The following is a 17,172-nucleotide window of genomic DNA, read 5'->3' as shown; positions in this document are numbered from 1 at the left end:
GCCGCGGCCGCCCTGCCAATCACCGCGGCGCCTGGCAGCGCCCCCGGCCGCTCCCTCCCGCCCGCTCCCTCCTGCCAAACTGTTACCCTGAGTGTTACCGTCAGGAGCAATGACATCAGGGTTTTAAAACAACTTGTTATTCGGGGAGTAATCAGTTGCAATTAGGCATTAATTAAGTATTATGAAAGTTGATTATTTAAGTGAATTCGGCTTTCGACTCTCCGACTATGGTGAGTACCGGCGCGGGCGGGGGGAGGGCCGGGGCCCGGGGCACTCGGGGCGCGGGCGGGGGACGGGGGCGCCCCTCGGGCTCGCGGTCGGCCCGGGCGCCCCGGCCAGGCCCGCGTCCACGCAGAGTTTGCGCCGTAGTTTGAGAAACTCGGGCGCGGCGAGGAGCTGCTCGGAGCGCGCCGCGCCGGAGCGTGAGAAGCGGGCGGCGCGAGGGAGAAACTTCGGCCGCCGGGATGTGCGGGCGCCGCGACTGGGGGCGCGGGCCGCCAGGGGGGTCCCAGGGGGCCTGCCCGAGACTAAACCTTTCTTTTTTCTCTCCTGTTCTTTTCCTGGCGTTCCTCGAAGAGTTTGGGACCAAAGAGAGGAGCATGGATCTCGGAACAGGTACCGGTGGGAACCCGGGGAGGCTCTTTCACTTTTCTTTCAGTTTTTTTTTCACGGAAGTTCGTAATTTTCGCCCGGCGAGGTGGCAGCTGAGCAGGGGGTGGGGGTGGCCTGCAGAGGGTCGGGGCGGCTGCCTCTCCTCGCCCTGGTTTCTGATTGCGAGACTTCTGAGGATATTGTTATTATTTGTTACTTGCTTAGTGACTGTGACTAATTTGATGCTTGTCATTATGAAAGAACTGAGGACAGAGGAGCTGGGGGGCACCCAGAGAGAGGATTTAGGGGGTTTTTATGGGGTTTTTGTGCTCCGTGTTTTTTCTGTGTGTGTTTTTCTTTCCTCTGCTAAGATCTCTGTGTCTGGCTGTGGGGTGTGTGTTTTTATTTTTTTAGTGGGGGGTGGTTTAGTTTTTGAAAGCAGCGTCCTGTTGGGAAAGGTGGTTAGTCTGGTTTCGGGGCGACTGTCTCAAGGTAAAGGAATTTAATTTATTTGGGACAAGGCTGTGTCGGATGATCAAGCTGCTTATTATGGCTAATGAGTGTTTTTCACCTGAGAATCTGTGGGATGATGCGGCTGTTATCAGTTCAAAGTGAGGGGCCCAGGACTCTGTCCCACCCACCTCTTCAGCTCCAATGCTGGGAGGTGGTGATGGACCAAGCAAACTATTAAATTTAGGGTTTGAGAGACCTGCTGTGGACCATGCTAGGGGTTCAGATAGCACTACCCGGACACTGACTTGGGACAGAGTTTATCCTGAGATTTTGGTGTTTTATTGGTTTTAATGTAATTTTATGTAGTATTCTCCTCTCTTCTCATCTGGGGTCCCAGCCTGAGTCCAGAGTGAGGTTTGCTTTAAGCTGTTCAGGCTTTCCATTAGCCCTCTCTATTGAAACCAAATTTTGACTAGGACCCTCACATATGCAAAGTTGACAAAAATAGTTGTCTTCTTAAAGATTAAAAATAAAAAAAACAGGTGGATAATTCATTGAGACTGATCTCTGAACCTTTTCGTTTTGGTATTGGTGGCTGTTAAGAGTTGTTGTTTATAACAGGCCCAAGTTCACAGCATTGCCTCTTAGGACCCATGAGCTGACATCTGACCTTTTGAGGTCAGGAGAGGGCAGGAGGGCAGCACTGAGGGGCCCCTGGTAGGTGGCATAGTGGCTGGCTTTAAGAAGGGTGTTTGTGTGTTTGTGGGAGAGGGCGGGGCTCACAAAGTTTTAAGACTGTGTCCCACCAGGTGTGATCTTGGCTAATGTGATGTGGAGGTCCTCAGGATGTGCCCAGGAAGGGTGTGACACCCCCTGCTGGGCAAAGTGGTGAAGGTGTCTAAGGCCATTGCTGGCACCCTGCCTCTCCCTGCCCTCCACTCCCACAGGGAACCAGCCCGCCCCCACCTCTAATCAGGTGTCTCATCAGCCTCCATCTCAGGTCCCACCTCCTTTCCTCGGAAATGGGGCCCCCACCCATTCCAGCCAAGAAGCAGGCCTCAGAGATGGGTCAGGCAGTAATGCACGGCCTTCTACCTGGGGCAGGCCAAGCCTATATGCCTGTGGGCGGGCACAAGGGACCCAGGTATTACTCAGCTGGAAGGCGGGCCCTTCTGTCTTCCTTCTCCTAACCTGGGTGCCAACTGGAGCTGCTGTCTATCCTTCTGCCATACCCCAGCCAGTCTCTCCCAGTCTGTCATGGGGACACTACTCCAGAGCCCTTCTCTGAGGTGTCCCAACTGGAGTAAGGGCCTCCCAGGCCTGGCAGGAGGCAGGGGCAGAGCCTCTTGTGGCATCCCTCCTGGGCCTTAGGGAGATTTACTTCTTCCAGCACTCCAGGGACAGGCTCTGGAAACTTTTCCTAGAAGCTTGAAGAGCCCCTGAGGTCAGCCAGTCCCTCCTATGGCTGGAGCAGAATACTCCCAGTGGGACCCAGGCCTGGACTCTGGCCACTCACAGAGGGGAGGTCCAGGGTGTCAAAGTTCTTTTTCCCCCGAGGAGTCATCTGGTAATACCATCTCAGCCTTTTCTTTGAACTTGGAAGTTTCACTTAATCTCAGAACTTCACAAGAAAAGCACTTTTTCCCCTACTTACAAAAAAAGGGAAGCAGATAGGGCCTCTGAGATCCCTTCTGAGCCTGTCTCTAGGTTGACTCCACAATTACCTTCTGAAGCTAGGAGGCATTCCCTTGACCTCTAGAATTCATAAGAGACACAGCCAGGGCCAGGGTCCTTGCTGGTGAGTGGCGGGACAGCATGGGCAACCTCAGCAGAGGGCTCCTCCAGCATAGGACAAGGCCAGAGGCATAGGCCGCAAGGAGTTGCTGGCACCAGGGACCTAACAAGCAACAGATCACAGGTTAAACATCTTCTCTAGCCCCAGACAGGTCTACGTCCTAAAGCATTCCAGCCATGAGTAATTCAGTGGTGGGAGAAGCAAGACTTTCTAAGGAGGGGACAGCAGGACCTCAAGACCCTCAGGGACCATGTGGACCCCTTTCCCTCACCATAGTTCAGCCAAGGGCTGGATCAATCTGGACGTCTTTAGCAATAAAAAATGCCGATGTCGTCCTAATTCACCAGGCCCCGAGATGACAGCAAATTTACATTTTTTAATTAAACTAGCAGCCAGTTTTTATGAGAGGGGGTTGGGTTATGCAAATCAAATGGTTGTGTACGGAAGATTAGGAGAGTTTGGGAATAAATTCCACAAATGCTAATAAAAAAAAAAAGGAAAGAGAGAGAGGGAGGGAGGAGGAGAGAGGAAGAGAGGAGGACATAGTTCCATTAGGCCCTTTTAGAGTGATTTCCCTGGGGGAGGGGGGAAGGGGAGGAGGGAGGAAGCTTTCAGACACAGGTAAATCCATCCTGCAGTTGGGAAGCTCCCCGGATTAGGCCCCCACAAGCTGGTTCCTAGGCCCAGAACATAGTTGGAAGCCAGGGTGGAAAAGGCTGTGAAACAATAGCGTGTTGAGAAGGAACTTACCCTTGATTGCTGGGGCCTGGTTGTAAGTGCCCCTTCTCTTCTTGGGAGAGAGAGGGGTCCGAAACCTGTACTGACCAGGCTAGAGCTGTCCAGTAGAGGATCCAAGGTAGGCTCTGCTAGGGAAAAGTAAGAAGGCACATTCAAAGGGATGGCCATGGAGCACAGGGGGAGCTGGTGAGGGCAGCACTGTGGCTGCAGCCCTGTTGTCAAGGTGGGGGAGATTGGTGCCACCTGCTGAGTCATGTCCCCTTCTCTTTCCTGGTGGGTCTCCAGGTCAAGACCCCCTTGCATTGCAGGCAGACATCCCCCCCCCCCCGCCCCTGTGGATACTGGCCCAGGCTTTAGCTGTGGGGAGGCCAGGAAGGGTGAAGTCAGTGGGGCTGAGCCAAGGTGGCTTGTTAGCCTGGTTCGTAGAGTGGAATTTCCTAGTGGCCACATGCTTTGAGGGCACACAGCCTTGAGGGAATAGAGGAAAGGCTGCAGACTTCTTCTGGGTGGCACCTGACCCAAGGAAGCAAAGTACTTGCCTTTCCCAACCTAGGCCCAGAGTACTGCTCAGGGCCCTGCCTCACTGCATGTCAGCCCACCTCCAGACCCACAGAACTTCTGTGTGCTGCCAGTTTGAGGTCAGAGCCTTGCCAAGAGTGAAGGCTTCTAGGAACCTTGCTAGCTCTGGTTATGCCTTTGACCCAGCATTCACCAGGGATTGGGAAAGTTCTAAGGCTGTTTCTGGAGGAAGAGGTTCCATGGGTAGAACAGATTGCCCTTGATTTTCCTTCCTCCAGCCTTTCTTGGCCAGATACACCCACTCAACCAGTCTAAGATGGGACCAGCCCCTGGAGTCAGGTTGGGCACCGGTTTTGCCAGTCTGCTGTAGGGGGTAGGTGCTCTGGTGCCATCTTGGCAGGAAGGTGCTACAAAGGCAAGAGCAGACTGGGTTGTCTCGAAAGCATTCAAACGAGGCGGGCTGTGCACTGGCTAGTGACATTTGCATATCAGATGACCTTCAAGGTCTTCAGTGCTTCAGACTCTCGACTTGATTTTGTTCACTGGGGCAGTCTTGAGGGGTAGGGGTTGAGTGGACAAGGTGAGAAGCACAGTATTTGGACCTTTCCTTTGATAAAAAGCATTTTAGGCCAGCAGCTCTGGGGTGTGAAGTAACTCTTTGAACCAGCCATGGTACTAGATATGAGACATCAGAGCCAAAACTCAGTATAAAAGGCCTAAGAGAGCTGTTAATAATAGGAGGCAGAGGTGGGGAGGGCAGGTCCAAAAGTATCCTGTGAGAGACCCCACCCTGGGCCCTTTTTCCCTGGTAAACATCTGTCAGAAGAACCCACTAGCCCTCCTCTCGGAGGAAGGTGCCAGGACCAGTGTTAGTCAGAGCTGCCTACCAGCCTCATTTGTACTGCTGGTGTCCTCCCCACCCCCTGCTTCGGCTGGGGAATCTGGCTGAGTTGCAGCTTGGATTTTTATGATGGAAAAATAAAATAAATGGAGGCACCTTTGGAGGGCTGAGTCACAGCAGCAGCATCTCCTCATTAAAGCTGCTGCCCCTGGCTCAGGTCCCTGCCACTGCCTGGGCAGTGGACTGGGTGAGGCTTGGGAAGGCTCTTTCCCCTGACTGCTCTTCTTCTTGGATCTGCCAGGTTAGTGGTGGGCCCCGGCCTCCTTGGGCTGGCCCACCATTCTCAGGGAGGGTCAAGCTGTTTCTCTGCCCTAGCCCATGTCCCTAGGCCCTAAGGCTTGTCTTCTAATACTGCCCTCCCACGACCAGACTTTAACTCTTGACCACCTTGACTGTGGCCGCTTCTGCAGCCTCCTCCTCCTTCTCCCTCATCTTCAGAGGGGGAAGGAAGTTGCTTGTAGTAATTACTGCCTGTGGGTCCCCAAGGTGAGCAGCAGCTGTTCGGGGGTAGCTTGGCCAGGGTACAGCAAGAGTAGGGAAAAGTCAGGGAGCAGGAGGAGGAGGGCAGGCGGCCCCAGGGTGCAGAGGAGGAGCACCTGCTTCCCCGGGGCAGCTTGGGAAAGGCAGCAGCTTGGTGGTCTAGAGCACACCCCTCAGCCACCTGACCATAGACAGTGAGTCTAGGGTCCTCACACCCTAGATTCACAGTACATATGTCCTGTATCGGGGAAGAGACCCCATGTGGGTGGTGAGGCTCTCAATTCCGTAAGCATGTGGGGATGCAACTGTAGGAGATGCAGAATCAAAGACTGCCTGGTCCCCCCAAGTTTGCAGAGCCTGCCTGGTGGAGGGAGACAGAGGTACAGTCCTCTGTGGCTCCAGGCAGAGGAGCTTCGGCCCCAGACCCAGGGAGCTTTATGAAGGAATGGCCTCCAGAGACGTCCTCTCTGCATTCCCACCAGCCTCTTGCATGTGCCTTGTCCTCCCCACTCTCACTGAGAGCAGAGCTTTTGCTTCCCATTCTGCAGTCATATTTTTTGCCCTTTTTGTCCAGGCCTCCAGCTCCCAAATCCAGCCTCTTCCTACTTACCTTTCTTGCCTTCCCCCCTTTCCAACCTCACACCCAGTTGGCCCTGGAAAGAGATAAGAAATCAGAGGCTGGCTGGGGGCCTGCTGCTCTGAGGACCTGGGTATACCTGTAACATTGGTGTGCCAGGACAGTGCTCAGACTCAATGTCTTGGTCCCATGGAGGCCAAGGCCTTGTTTCCTCGGCTACTGCTCTCCTGATGGTGACCATTAGATGTTAGCTGCTGTGCTGACATCTCCCAGTGCTCAGCCCGGGCTGGGGCTCTTGCCTCCCTGCCATAAGTGCTGGTGTTGCTGATTGATGTCCCTGCACCAAGTGCCTCCCCTGCCTCCCTGGCTTCTTAGTGGGGGCAGGAGGAGGAGGAAGGCAGGAAATGTTGGCTGATTCCCTTGGGACCTAGGTTTTAGCTCCTTGAGAGCTTTTTAGAGCCTGGTTTACAGGAAGGAGTTGGGCTGGGATTTGGGATGACATGTAGGGGCCAAGGGACAGAAGGATAAAGATAGGAGTTGAGTGATCAGATGGGGTCCCCCCAAGCCCCCAATAGTTACTAACCATGGCCATGGCTTGGGGCTGAGAGGGGCTGGGCTGGGAGGTCCCTGTGGTACCCAATGGGGACAGGAAGGCAGTAGGCCGGGGCATCTGAGCCGGAGGCCCCCTTGCTCACCCCCGTCTCCTCTTTGCTTCCTGCCCCCACCCCCAGCAGACCTCAGTGCATGTGTCTGTCCTCTAGTTCTGCTCTCCACTCCGGACCTCTCCAGCTAGGCAGTCGCAGGATAGTGTGTGATGCCAGAAAGAGGGATGGGCTCACACTGAGGGCCCAGCCTAACTGCCAGGGCTTTGGAGCTCTGCCACATGACATGGCATATGGGCTGCTCCTGAGCTGACTGTGGGATCTGTTCTTAGATTGGTCCACACGCTTTGTCCTCTGGGGGCTTCCCTGGCTCTCCAGGTCTCCTGGCTCCTCCCAGTGCTATATGTGCATTGCTGTGGAAACTCCTTTCTAAAGTCAGGAGGACCCTCTCACTCCTCCTGAGCTGAGGCCAGGCCACTGCCTGAGTTGGGGAGAGGGAATGGACAAATTTTGTGGCTTCAGAGACCAGGGATTCCTAGAGGACACCAGGCCATTTCTTTTCTTTTCTTTTTCTTTTCTTTTTTTTTTTTTTTTTGAGACAGAGTCTCACTCTATCGCCCTCAGTAGAGTGCCATGGTATTGCTCACCGCAACCTCCAGCTCTTGGGCTTAGGTGATTCTCTTGCCTCAGCCTCCCAAGTAGCTAGGACTACAGGCACCCACCACCATGCCCAGCTATTTATTTGTTACAGTTTGGCTGGGGCTGGGTTTGAACCCACCACCCTTAGTATATGGGGCCGGCGTCCTATTCACTGAGCCACAGGCGCCGCCCGACCAGGGCATTTCTTATAGGGCCTTTTCCATGAACTAAGAGGCCCTTGGGAGAGAGCGTGTTACCTCACCAGGAAGCATCCTCCCTGCTGTGGCCCTCACCTCCTGCTAGCCCAGTGCCTGCCTCACTGCCACCCTATCAGCCTAGGAGCCCAAGACCACAGCCAGCCAGTGGGTGCTGCCTGGTGGGATTGAGGAGGTGTTCTGCTGCCCAGCAGGGGGCACCCCACTGCATCTGCCCCAGTCCTTTTAGGACAAGGAAGTGTGGTCCGAACTGGGTCCAAGCCTTCTGGTCACAAGTGGTGGAGGGGCAGTCTACCCTCCCCACCCCCAGAGGTTCCTTGGCTGAGTTTGTTTTGCCAGGGTGACCTGTTTAATCATCTCATTTTCTGGTGGCCGTTTATTCCTCGTTTCCACGGTTACGGCCCCATTAAGGGGAGAAGCAATAAGGCAGCGAGTCAAACAGGTAATAAAAACATTAAAGCCCATGTGCACGGAGGGAGGACCAGGCAGGGGAGGGGGTGCAGTGAGGTGAGACGGCCTGGGGAGCAGCCGAGGTAAGAGGCCACCTGCCTTGTCCTCCAGAAGCTCCTGAAGGCCTGCTCCCCAAGACCCAGCACCAGCCCGGAACTGTCCCCAGCCCTTGGTCCCCTGGCAACAGGCTGTGTCCTGGGAGGTAAAACAGGAAGGAGAAAAGCAAGAGAGAGAGTGAACAAAGCTCCCAGGACCGTCCCACAGCTGGTTGTATGACCTGTTTCCAGGCCCCACCCCGTCCTCACTTGGTGGAGGTGGGGGGTGATTTCTGACATTGTTTTGAACCTAGGATTTTTTTTCTGCCAACTTTATCAGAAAGCATATTTGTGGTGAGTGCTGCTAACAGGGCCAGTCTGGTGAGTAAATATTCCTGGTGTGGACAGCCCTGTGACCTTGAGAGAGCAGAGCACAGCAGCATGGCTAAGGGCATGGAGGGAGACGAGGGCCAAGTGGCCAAGGACCCCTGTGCTGGGTCGGGGGGCCCTCGTAGGGGCAGGAGTCAAGTGGGGGCCAAAGGCTTGAATTTGTCCCCAGCAGCGTGGTCTAGCTCCAGCTCAAGTGACACAGAGCTCAAGCTGGATCATGTGACCTGCCCTTTGGTGGATATGCTGGGAGCCCTTGGAGTTGCCTCCCATGGAGGAGCTGCTGGCAGATTCTCCCACAGGCTCCCTTCCTTTCATAAATAGAAGTGGAAATGGAAGTCAGTCTCTTGCCCAGTCCCTCTGAGTCTAGGGGCACAGGCCTCCTTCCTAGTACACTCTCTCCATCCTTTCTAGGAGCTTCCAATATGCCCCCCAGGCCCTCTGCTCTGCCCTCACAGGATACAATAGGTTGGCAAGTGAGTAGAGGTGGTGGGCTCACTCAAAGGGAGGGTACATGGCTGAGTTCTTCCTTTAGTGAGCAGGGAGACTGAGTAGGAGTAGGATGCTTGGGGATGCCAAGCCAGCTGGTCAGAGAGGAGAGAGAAGAGGCCAGCTCACAGGGCTGTGGGTCAGGAGGAGCCTGCCTCCCTGTTCTCTCCTGCGATCCATCCCAAACTCATGACAGTCTATACCTCCAGTGATTCATTTCTAAGTTGATTTCTAACTAGAGAGGGAGAGAGAGCAGGGAAGGTATGGGAAATGGGAGACCCCTTTGGCTGGTAAATGTGTCTTGGGAATGGGCCTAGATGAGTTAATATTCCGATCAAACAATTAAAAATAGAAAATGCTCCCGCGGCACCAGCTGCTGAGGCTTTTCAGCAACTGTCACCAGCGGGTTCATGGGGCAGGTGGTGCTGGAAAGGAGTTTTTCCACAAACAGTAAATATCAGAGATTACAGTGTGCTCCCCTCCTCCCTCCCAGGACCCAGGACAGGTGCGTAGGGGCTCCCGGTTCTCCTCAGACTCCCCTCAGGGGCCTGGAGCCAGGGGCCTGTGCAGCTTCAGGGCTGCCCTTCTCCCTCCAGGGCCTGGCCACAGCGGTGAAGTCATCGCCAGATGCCTTGGTAATTGCTTTAAGAATCTAACTTAAAATAAGATGAAAACTTATATTCCTGAGTAAGGAGTAATTTCCCATCTAATAGTAAATTAATGAAAGGATTATGCCAGGGGCCCTGGCTGGGAGGCCCGCTCATCTGATTAATCCAAGGGTCTCAGGCAAAACAGCCCTAGGCCAGCTCCTGAACCTTGGGCCAAGTCCCACTCCCTGGGCTCTACCATGGCCTGTGGAGTTGAGAGGACATTGTGCCGCGTGTACTCACAGTCCCTCTCATTGATAGGGACCAAGTTCTCAAAACTCAGGTGTGGGAAAGGGTCAGGTCCAACCTCCCATGGGCATGAGAAGGCCCAGTGTCATCAGTTCACCCAAGAGAGGGGGTGCTCATTTATCACCTGAGAATGTGGGACTTTGAGGGCAGGTGCTGGTTAGACACCAGGCAGAGTTTCCCACTTGCAGACCAAGAAGTCTGCAACATGGTGATCTTGCGGCAGGGTGACCAGCCACCCTGGCTTGCCTGGTAAGTAGAGTGGAAAGACCCATTCTTGCAAGCCCCTTTAATACTGGGCAAACCTGGACGCTGATCAGCTTGTTTGGAGGCAGGAGGCTGGGCTGCTTGACGTGGTCCCTCTCTCAGGGTACCTCCTGAATAAAATGTATCTCTGTCTAGGATGGGTGACTTGCCACTGGCTCTATTGAAAACCACACTGCACTAACGTAGGCTTACTCCATGGGCTGCTGCATTCCTCGAGGGATGTGTGTGCCCCGTGGGCATGCACACAACTCCCCAGGCACCATGGGCACTGCCTGAAAGCCCTACCACCCCAGACAGGGCACATGACTGTGACCTTACCCCTTTTACACTGAGCCTACTCCCCCCCATATTTCATAGTCCAGACAGGGCTTCTGGAGAGGACGTGGACAGAACAGTTCCCCCACCCTCAAGACCACCCACCTCACTGTGGGTTTACCCAGAGCCTGCCTTCTGGGAGAGCCACACCTCACATCCCATCTCTCCTCACAAGTTCCCTCAAAGAAAGACAAGAATTGTCCCATTTCACAAGTGGGAAATCAGGAGGCCCAGGTACACTGCTGGTTTTGTTCCCAAATGCTGAATGCCAGATGATACAGCTTGGGGCTTCCCTGAGGACCATTTCAAATAGCAGCTTTGAGCGGAGGTTGTAAACGCTTCCATCCCTGAGTGTTCACTATGCTCCCTGCCCTATGTCCCCAGCCATCTCTGGGCCCCATGTATATCCCACCTGTACTCTGTGGATACATCCCTGAGCCTTCCCTACAAGATAAAATGCAATTGTTGGCAAATGCATCTTGAGCCTCCTTTTCTAAAAGCACCCATTACTGCCCATCTGAGAGGAAGAGACGCACCTGTCAGGTGGTTGGCACACATTTCAACTTGTCTCTCTAGTGAAATGGGAGTGAATGGACTGGACACAGGGCACTTCAGGAAGCACATCTAGATGAATGGGCATCTCCTAGGAGACAGGTTCCCAAATGCATGTTGGTTGGGTATGTTTCTGTGTAAGTAGAGGCTTTGCTAGAAGTTAAGACAGGAATGTTTTCCCCTGGTTCACCGGGAGACCATTTCAGTTCAGCTCAGGGCTGGTTGTCCCCACTGGCCTTCACTGCTGCTAGAAGTGGCAGCTTACCTCAGGAATGGACAGGATGAGCGGTCTGCTTTGGGACAACTGTCCCAAAGAGAGTTTTAGCCTGGGGGCTGTATTGAGTTTGCCTTGGTCTTTGCCTTCATCTGAGAGAGGACCTGGCTGCTTTCCTGAATAGACCTGTGCTTTCAGAGGTGGGAACAGCCACTTGTTCTTGGGAAGGCTTGTGCTCCGTGAGTGGCCTCTTCCACTCTTCCACCCCACACCTACCCCCAGCCCAGGGGAAGGAATTATGGGGCAGTAGGACTGAGAACTCCTAGTCTAAACAACCCAGGAAAGCATGGACAGAAAGAGCCAAGCCAGAACTACAGATGGTGTGATCTGGGTTGTAACTGGGAGGATGGGGGCTGTGAATGTTAGATGTTAGGTGGCAGTTGCTATTCAAGCAGACAGATTGGTGACTTCCAGGCTGCAGGGGTCTGAGCAGGCTGTCCTTTTATTTAGTTTCTCTTACCCTGGGATAGGGATACATTGGAATAGACAGAACGGGCAGACCAACCTGGAAAGCCAGTAGTAGGAGCAAGGTCAATCCAGGAGTGCCCTGGACTCAGCCACTGCAAGCGCACCATTCCTGGCTGGCCAAGGTACCAGCTCCTCCATAGGGTCACATGGGCTGTGGATGGAAAGGGTCACTTTGGAACTCCTCAAGAGGCCTTCAGATGGAGGGAGAATTGAGCTCTTCCCTCAAGAGCCCTGGGCAGGGCTGAGAGCCCAGAGAAGAAGCCAGGGATGTTTTCTATTTCCGGGTCCCTTGGGGGCCCAGGGGCAGATTGAGACAGGCTACTTGCAGGGAAGGTGTTAACAAACAGCAGGTGATTAAACATGACAAGCGGTGACATTTCTGTTCAGGGTTCTCAGTCCCAGCAAAGCCAAGAATGAAGCTATAAACCCTGACATTTTGTGTTATGCACTGAGAGGTTTTTAATAGACTTCGCTCCCTCTTTCCCAGGCACCTTCTCTCTCCTTCCTTCACTACCCCCCCCCACCCCCCGTAGCCACTGCCCCCTTAACCCTCCTGCTTCTCCCATTCTTCCTGGGCTCCAGGGGCCTTTCCTGGCCTGTGTCCTCACACACCACCCCTGCACCTGCACCTGCAGGGCCAGCTCTTCTCCCAGATCTTGCCTGCCTCTCTGCTCCCTGTCCCAGTGTTCCACTCCCCCCAGCCTCCCCTCCATCCTTCACTCTCTTGCCTCCTTTTTTTGGGTCCTGATCTCACAGCCTCACCCTTAGCTGCGGCTGTCCCAGTTGTCTGGGACAGCAGGTGGCTGCCCCTGTGCCCTCTGTGTGTCCATAATGTTTTCAGACAGACCTGATAGTGCGTGTAGGGAGATTGTGGGGCTTGGTATAGGATTTTCCCCCCGTCCTTTTCTCATTCCCCTTTTCTCCTTTTTGGGACAGGGACAGGAGGTAGAGGGAGGGAATTGTACTTCACTGCAAACAGTTGCTGGATTTATTCAGAAAGGGACTGGCCAGCAACAGTTGTTCCTCTCACAGAGAAATGTTGGAACAACTGGGGCCTCTTTTGTTCTCTGGGCAGAGCCCTGTGAAGGGCGTTTGGAGGTGAGCCTGGGCATCAGGAGGGCAAGAAACCCAAGGGAAGGGGCTCAGTTCAATCCCACCTGGGGAGTCCCCACCCCTGCAGACAGGAAAGCTTCCTGGAGCTCCTAGGGGGATTAGTCCAGAAGTCAGGCCACACCTGTGGGTCACAGCTCTGCTCTAGTGAACTTGAGAAGCCCTTGATTTTCTGTATTCATTTAGTTTATTGGGCAAGACACTATGCTGAAAGTGGATCCCATCCCATGGATCTTGCAGCCTAGCAAGGTAGAGGGTTGATTAAACAAGTTAAAGTGTCACAGCAAGGAGCAGGGTGCAGGGAGAGGACAGAGGAAGGGGACAAACCCAGCAGGCTTTCCAGAGGAGGTGAAATTTCAGTGGGGACCCCCGAAGGATGTGTGGAGGAAAAGTAGCCAGGCCCTGCATTGAAGGAGCACGGTTCCTGCCAAGGGGGCAGTACAGTGTGCTGAAGGCATGGTCAGGTGCCACCCTATATGGGCTGGCAGGAAGAGTAAGGCCTGGGCTGAGCCATTCCCCAAGGGGTTGTGCCCTTTGATCTTAGAGAAACTGATGCTTCCCTCCACCCTTCCACCATCTTACCCACCTGGCCAGGTATGGCAGTCAAGGGCAGAATGGGATGGAGGCTCATGCTTGTCCCAGTGGAAGGGGAGGTGCCCAGGCCTGCCCCTGCCTTTCCCTTTGCTCATGGATGAAGCAGGAAAGAGGATACAGACCTGTGTGGAGAGGGCCACAGGAGGAACAAGACCCCCAGGAAGCTGGGCTAGGATGAGAACCTGTGTGTCTGCCTGCCTCTCCTCCCCACCCTCACCTGCTGACCTCAGGACTTAACCCAGGGATGGTTCCAGGACACTTGATTCAGAATAGAGATGGCCTCCCCTCTTGTGGTATGTGAGATGCTTGACTCTGTACTCCCTAGGACCTGAAACCTGTCTCCATGATTAGTAGGGCCAGAGGTGCAGTGCCAGCAGGTACTCAGGATGTATTTGAGAAAATCAACTGAACTGGGAGGAAAAGGACCTGACTTAGTCCTTAGAGCAGGACCAGCAAGGAGCCTCCAGATTGATCCATGAGGTCCTCTTGTCCAGAAGACAGGCCCAGGAGGTCCAGGGTCAGCTCTTTCCCCACCCCCAGAGCTGGCCTCACCTTCCTCCAGGCTTTACTACAGTCTTGGAGTAGCCGTAGGCCTGCTGCCTGGGAAGTCTGGCCTGGCTTGCAGAAGCTTTTCCCTCCTTGCTCAGCCTTTGCCCAGAGGTGAGGCCCAGGACATCTGACCTCCATATTGGCTCTCTGAGAAGAAAGAGCAAGGTCTGGTTCCTGTCCTGAGAGTAGCATAATGGGTCTGGGGCAGGCTCCAACCATTATTCTTCTTCTCCACCCTGTGCTACTCAAGCCTTTCTGCCGCACTGGGCCAGGTCCCTTGTCATCACTCCCAAAGTCCAGCCAAGAGCCCCTGAAGGGCAGAAAGGCTCAGCCCTCTTCCTTGGAGTGGTAGCTGGGCCAGTAGGGAGGCATGCTGACCAGGGAGGGGAGGGGAGTCCCAGGGCCAGGACTTGGCCCACTGCCCTGTAGATCCGGAGCCAGGTTTTACTGTAATCCCTACATCCTGTTGCAGATCCTTAATCAGCTGGAGCCCAGGTTGGGATGGACCCTGTGGTGACACTCTGGGCTGTAGCAAGGAAAACCTGAAGTGGAGCTTCTGGAGTTGGGGTTGGGGGCTATGAAGAGGAGGCAGGTGGAGGAGAGAAGGGAGCCAGTGCAGGCCCAGGATGTGGACAGAGCCCAGACCTACCACCCACCCAACCCGCACTGGGGGTGGAGGAACAGCTGTTGCAAGCTGGGAACCAGGGCTACAGGAGGGGAGGAGGAGCCTGCGTGGGGCCCCCAGGAGAATGCCAGAGTATGTGGGGGCTGCTACTTGTGGCACCACTGAGACAGCTGGCCCTAGAGTTGCTCTGATAGTGAGCAAGACTCCAGCCAGCAGTCATTGGAGGGAACCCTAGGTGACGTTGGTTTCAGGGGTCTATACTGACTGGGGCCTAAATCCAAATCTGAGAATGTTTCTGCCCTGCTGGGAAGGAGACCCAATCTGCAAGAGACCTATCTGCCCCAGGTTTGGGCAGCCAGAGGACTAGACTCTGTCTGGGAAGCAGCAGGGGAGGAGGATCCCTTGCCATACCCACCGTCACAAGCAATACGCGGACTAGAGCCACAGCCAACACTGGCCCTCTAGTTTAATCCAGCCCTGCAGTCCCTGCATGGATCCTGGAGGGGTCAGCTGCAGAGGGGAGTATGCCTCTTGTGGACCTTAGCTCCTCTCCACCCAAGGAGCAGGGTGCAGGAGAATGAGGGGAAACACACAGGCCAGAGATGGGCAGACAGTGGAAACAGGAGCGGGCAGGCAGACGGGCGTCTGTCCTGCCAGGGGCCCAGGCCGGCTCTGCAGACAGCCCCTTTTCTATATGGAAATGAAGAATTTAGGCTAATGGAGCTCAACCATCTCTAATTTTGCGATGGCAGGAGGATTTTGATTGAAAGTAATTAAGCAAGCTAGCTGTAAAATTAATTAAAGCAAAAGGGGGGGATTTTTTATTGGATTGGATAGCGATATAGCGTCTGTCAGGCGGGGGACGGATGGGGGTGACCTGAATCCTCTGCCCTCCCCCCTCCCACTCGGGACGTTTATGTCACTTTAATCTCCTTACAGCGGCTGCTGTGCATTTGTTTGAAATAATCAAGGAAATATGGTCAGAAATTGTCAGCTTTCAGATCTAATTTACCTGACGGCCCCTGCGCGAGCCAGCGCGGCCCAGGGAGTGAGCGTGCGTGAGCGGGTGGCGGAGCTGAGTGGGCTCCGAGGACACTGGGCTCTTCAGCCCCTGCTCTGGGCCCCTGGAACCCCTAAGGGGTGTTACCCCAGCAGGGACACCTCTCTGAGTTTTGGCCCTTTCTAGAACAGACCCCCACCCTGACCCACCTGCTGCCTCTTCCTCACACTGTAACCAGCTTTAGGGTTTAGGGAATATAGGATTAGGGAGGTGATTGTAATTCCTTATTCCAGATGGCTGACAACTGCTAAAGCCTTCCGCCAGAGCCACAGTTTTAAAAATATTCCTAAATTAGTCCCCTCATGTCCTCGTCATCATTGTCGTTGGCGGCCTCAGAAAGGGGATTGTGGAAACAGGCTACAGGGAGGGTGGGGTGGCATGTCATCCAAAGTGTCCCTCTGCCACCTGCTGCCCTCCCACCTTTTCTCCTGGGGCTGTGCTTGCCATCCTGGGCCTCTCTAGTCGAGGCCCTTCATCTACTGCCAGAATAGTGCTGGCCTGTTTCCATTTCATGGCACAAGTCACAAAGTTTGGGAGTCTCAGTCCCTGCAAGAGAAAGGCTCCCTCCCTTTGCCACATGCGTTCTACAGAGACAGCCTACACTTTGCTTCCCTTGGGGAGCTGGGGAGCCTGACTCCCAGGCCTTTCACCTGGAGGTGCTGGTTCAGAGCCATTTGGGGTCCTTGCCCAAGTGGACCAGTGTATGGCTTGAATCCTCCCCAGTGGGGAACCCTTGTGGTGTTCAGGGCCCAGGGGCCCTGGAATAGTCTGTAGGAAGTTCTGCTTTAAAACACAAGTGTGGGGCAGTGCCTGTGGCTCAAAGGATTAGGGCAGTGGCCCCATATGCCGGAGGTGGCGGGTTCAAACCCAGCCCTGGCCAAAAACTGCAAAAAAAAAAAAAAAAAAGAAGAAGAAGAAAGGAAAAGAAAAACACAAAACACAAGTGTGTAGCAGTTGGATCTGCTGGGGTGAGAGGGCTTGGACTGGGAATTGGGTTCCTAGATCTAGCTAGTTCTGACAAGTGAGTGACCTGGGTTTTTGCCAAATCCCTCAGGTTCTAGGGCCTCAGTCCCTGTGTAGGTCTAAAGTTCTGTGCAGATCTAGGACATCCTTTACCCTGACAGCTGTTCCTTCATCCCAAGGTATGTGGAACCTGAGTTGGGGCTGCCCTCGGGAGCTCTTGTCCAGCCAGAGCTCCTTGCCATGCCTTGTGGGGGGCTCTAGAAACAGCAGGTCAGGATGGGCAGCTGCCACCTTAAAGCAGTCCTCTTAGGAGCCTCTGCCCCCACCGCACCTCTCAGTGCCACTCAAGCACCCTCTGCCAGTCCTTTTCCTGACCCCGAAGGTACCACCCCAGCCCCCACCCCCCGCCCTGCTCCGTCACAGGTTTGAAGCAGGGTGACTCAGTCTGCCTCCTCCAGCGGCAGCGAGGGAGTTTGAGCTCCTGTCGATCTTTGCAGCCTGAGCAGAGCAGCTGGAGGCTTGGGAAGCATCGCCTGCCCCCCTCCTGAGCACTCTGCTCTCGGTCTCGACCCTCCACTCTCAGCTCACCATGAGTCACTCATCTGTGCATGCGTTGGGGGTGGCAGGAACC

The 17,172-nt window shown here is 54.5% G+C and overlaps 1 protein-coding gene across 2 annotated transcripts in view; it reads left to right on the top strand.

Annotated features, from left to right (window-relative positions):
* The window catches only part of CASZ1 (castor zinc finger 1), a 145,228-nt gene that overhangs the window by 92,239 nt on the left and 35,817 nt on the right, over nucleotides 1-17,172 (top strand). Inside the window, exons 1-2 of one of the 2 annotated variants that reach the window (XM_003793341.2) lie at nucleotides 77-230; nucleotides 577-615. In XM_003793341.2, coding sequence (XP_003793389.1) covers nucleotides 182-230; nucleotides 577-615 — 88 coding nt within the window. In that variant the 5' untranslated portion in view covers nucleotides 77-181. Of the gene's footprint in view, nucleotides 1-76; nucleotides 231-576; nucleotides 616-17,172 lie in introns of those variants that run through there. The other variant, XM_012807353.1, reaches the window with a different exon arrangement.

Source organism: Otolemur garnettii, unplaced genomic scaffold, assembly GCF_000181295.1.
Source record: "Otolemur garnettii isolate 467f Iridium unplaced genomic scaffold, OtoGar3 scaffold00067, whole genome shotgun sequence".
Taxonomy (NCBI): domain Eukaryota; kingdom Metazoa; phylum Chordata; class Mammalia; order Primates; family Galagidae; genus Otolemur; species Otolemur garnettii.
This window is presented reverse-complemented; position numbering and strand designations above follow the sequence as displayed.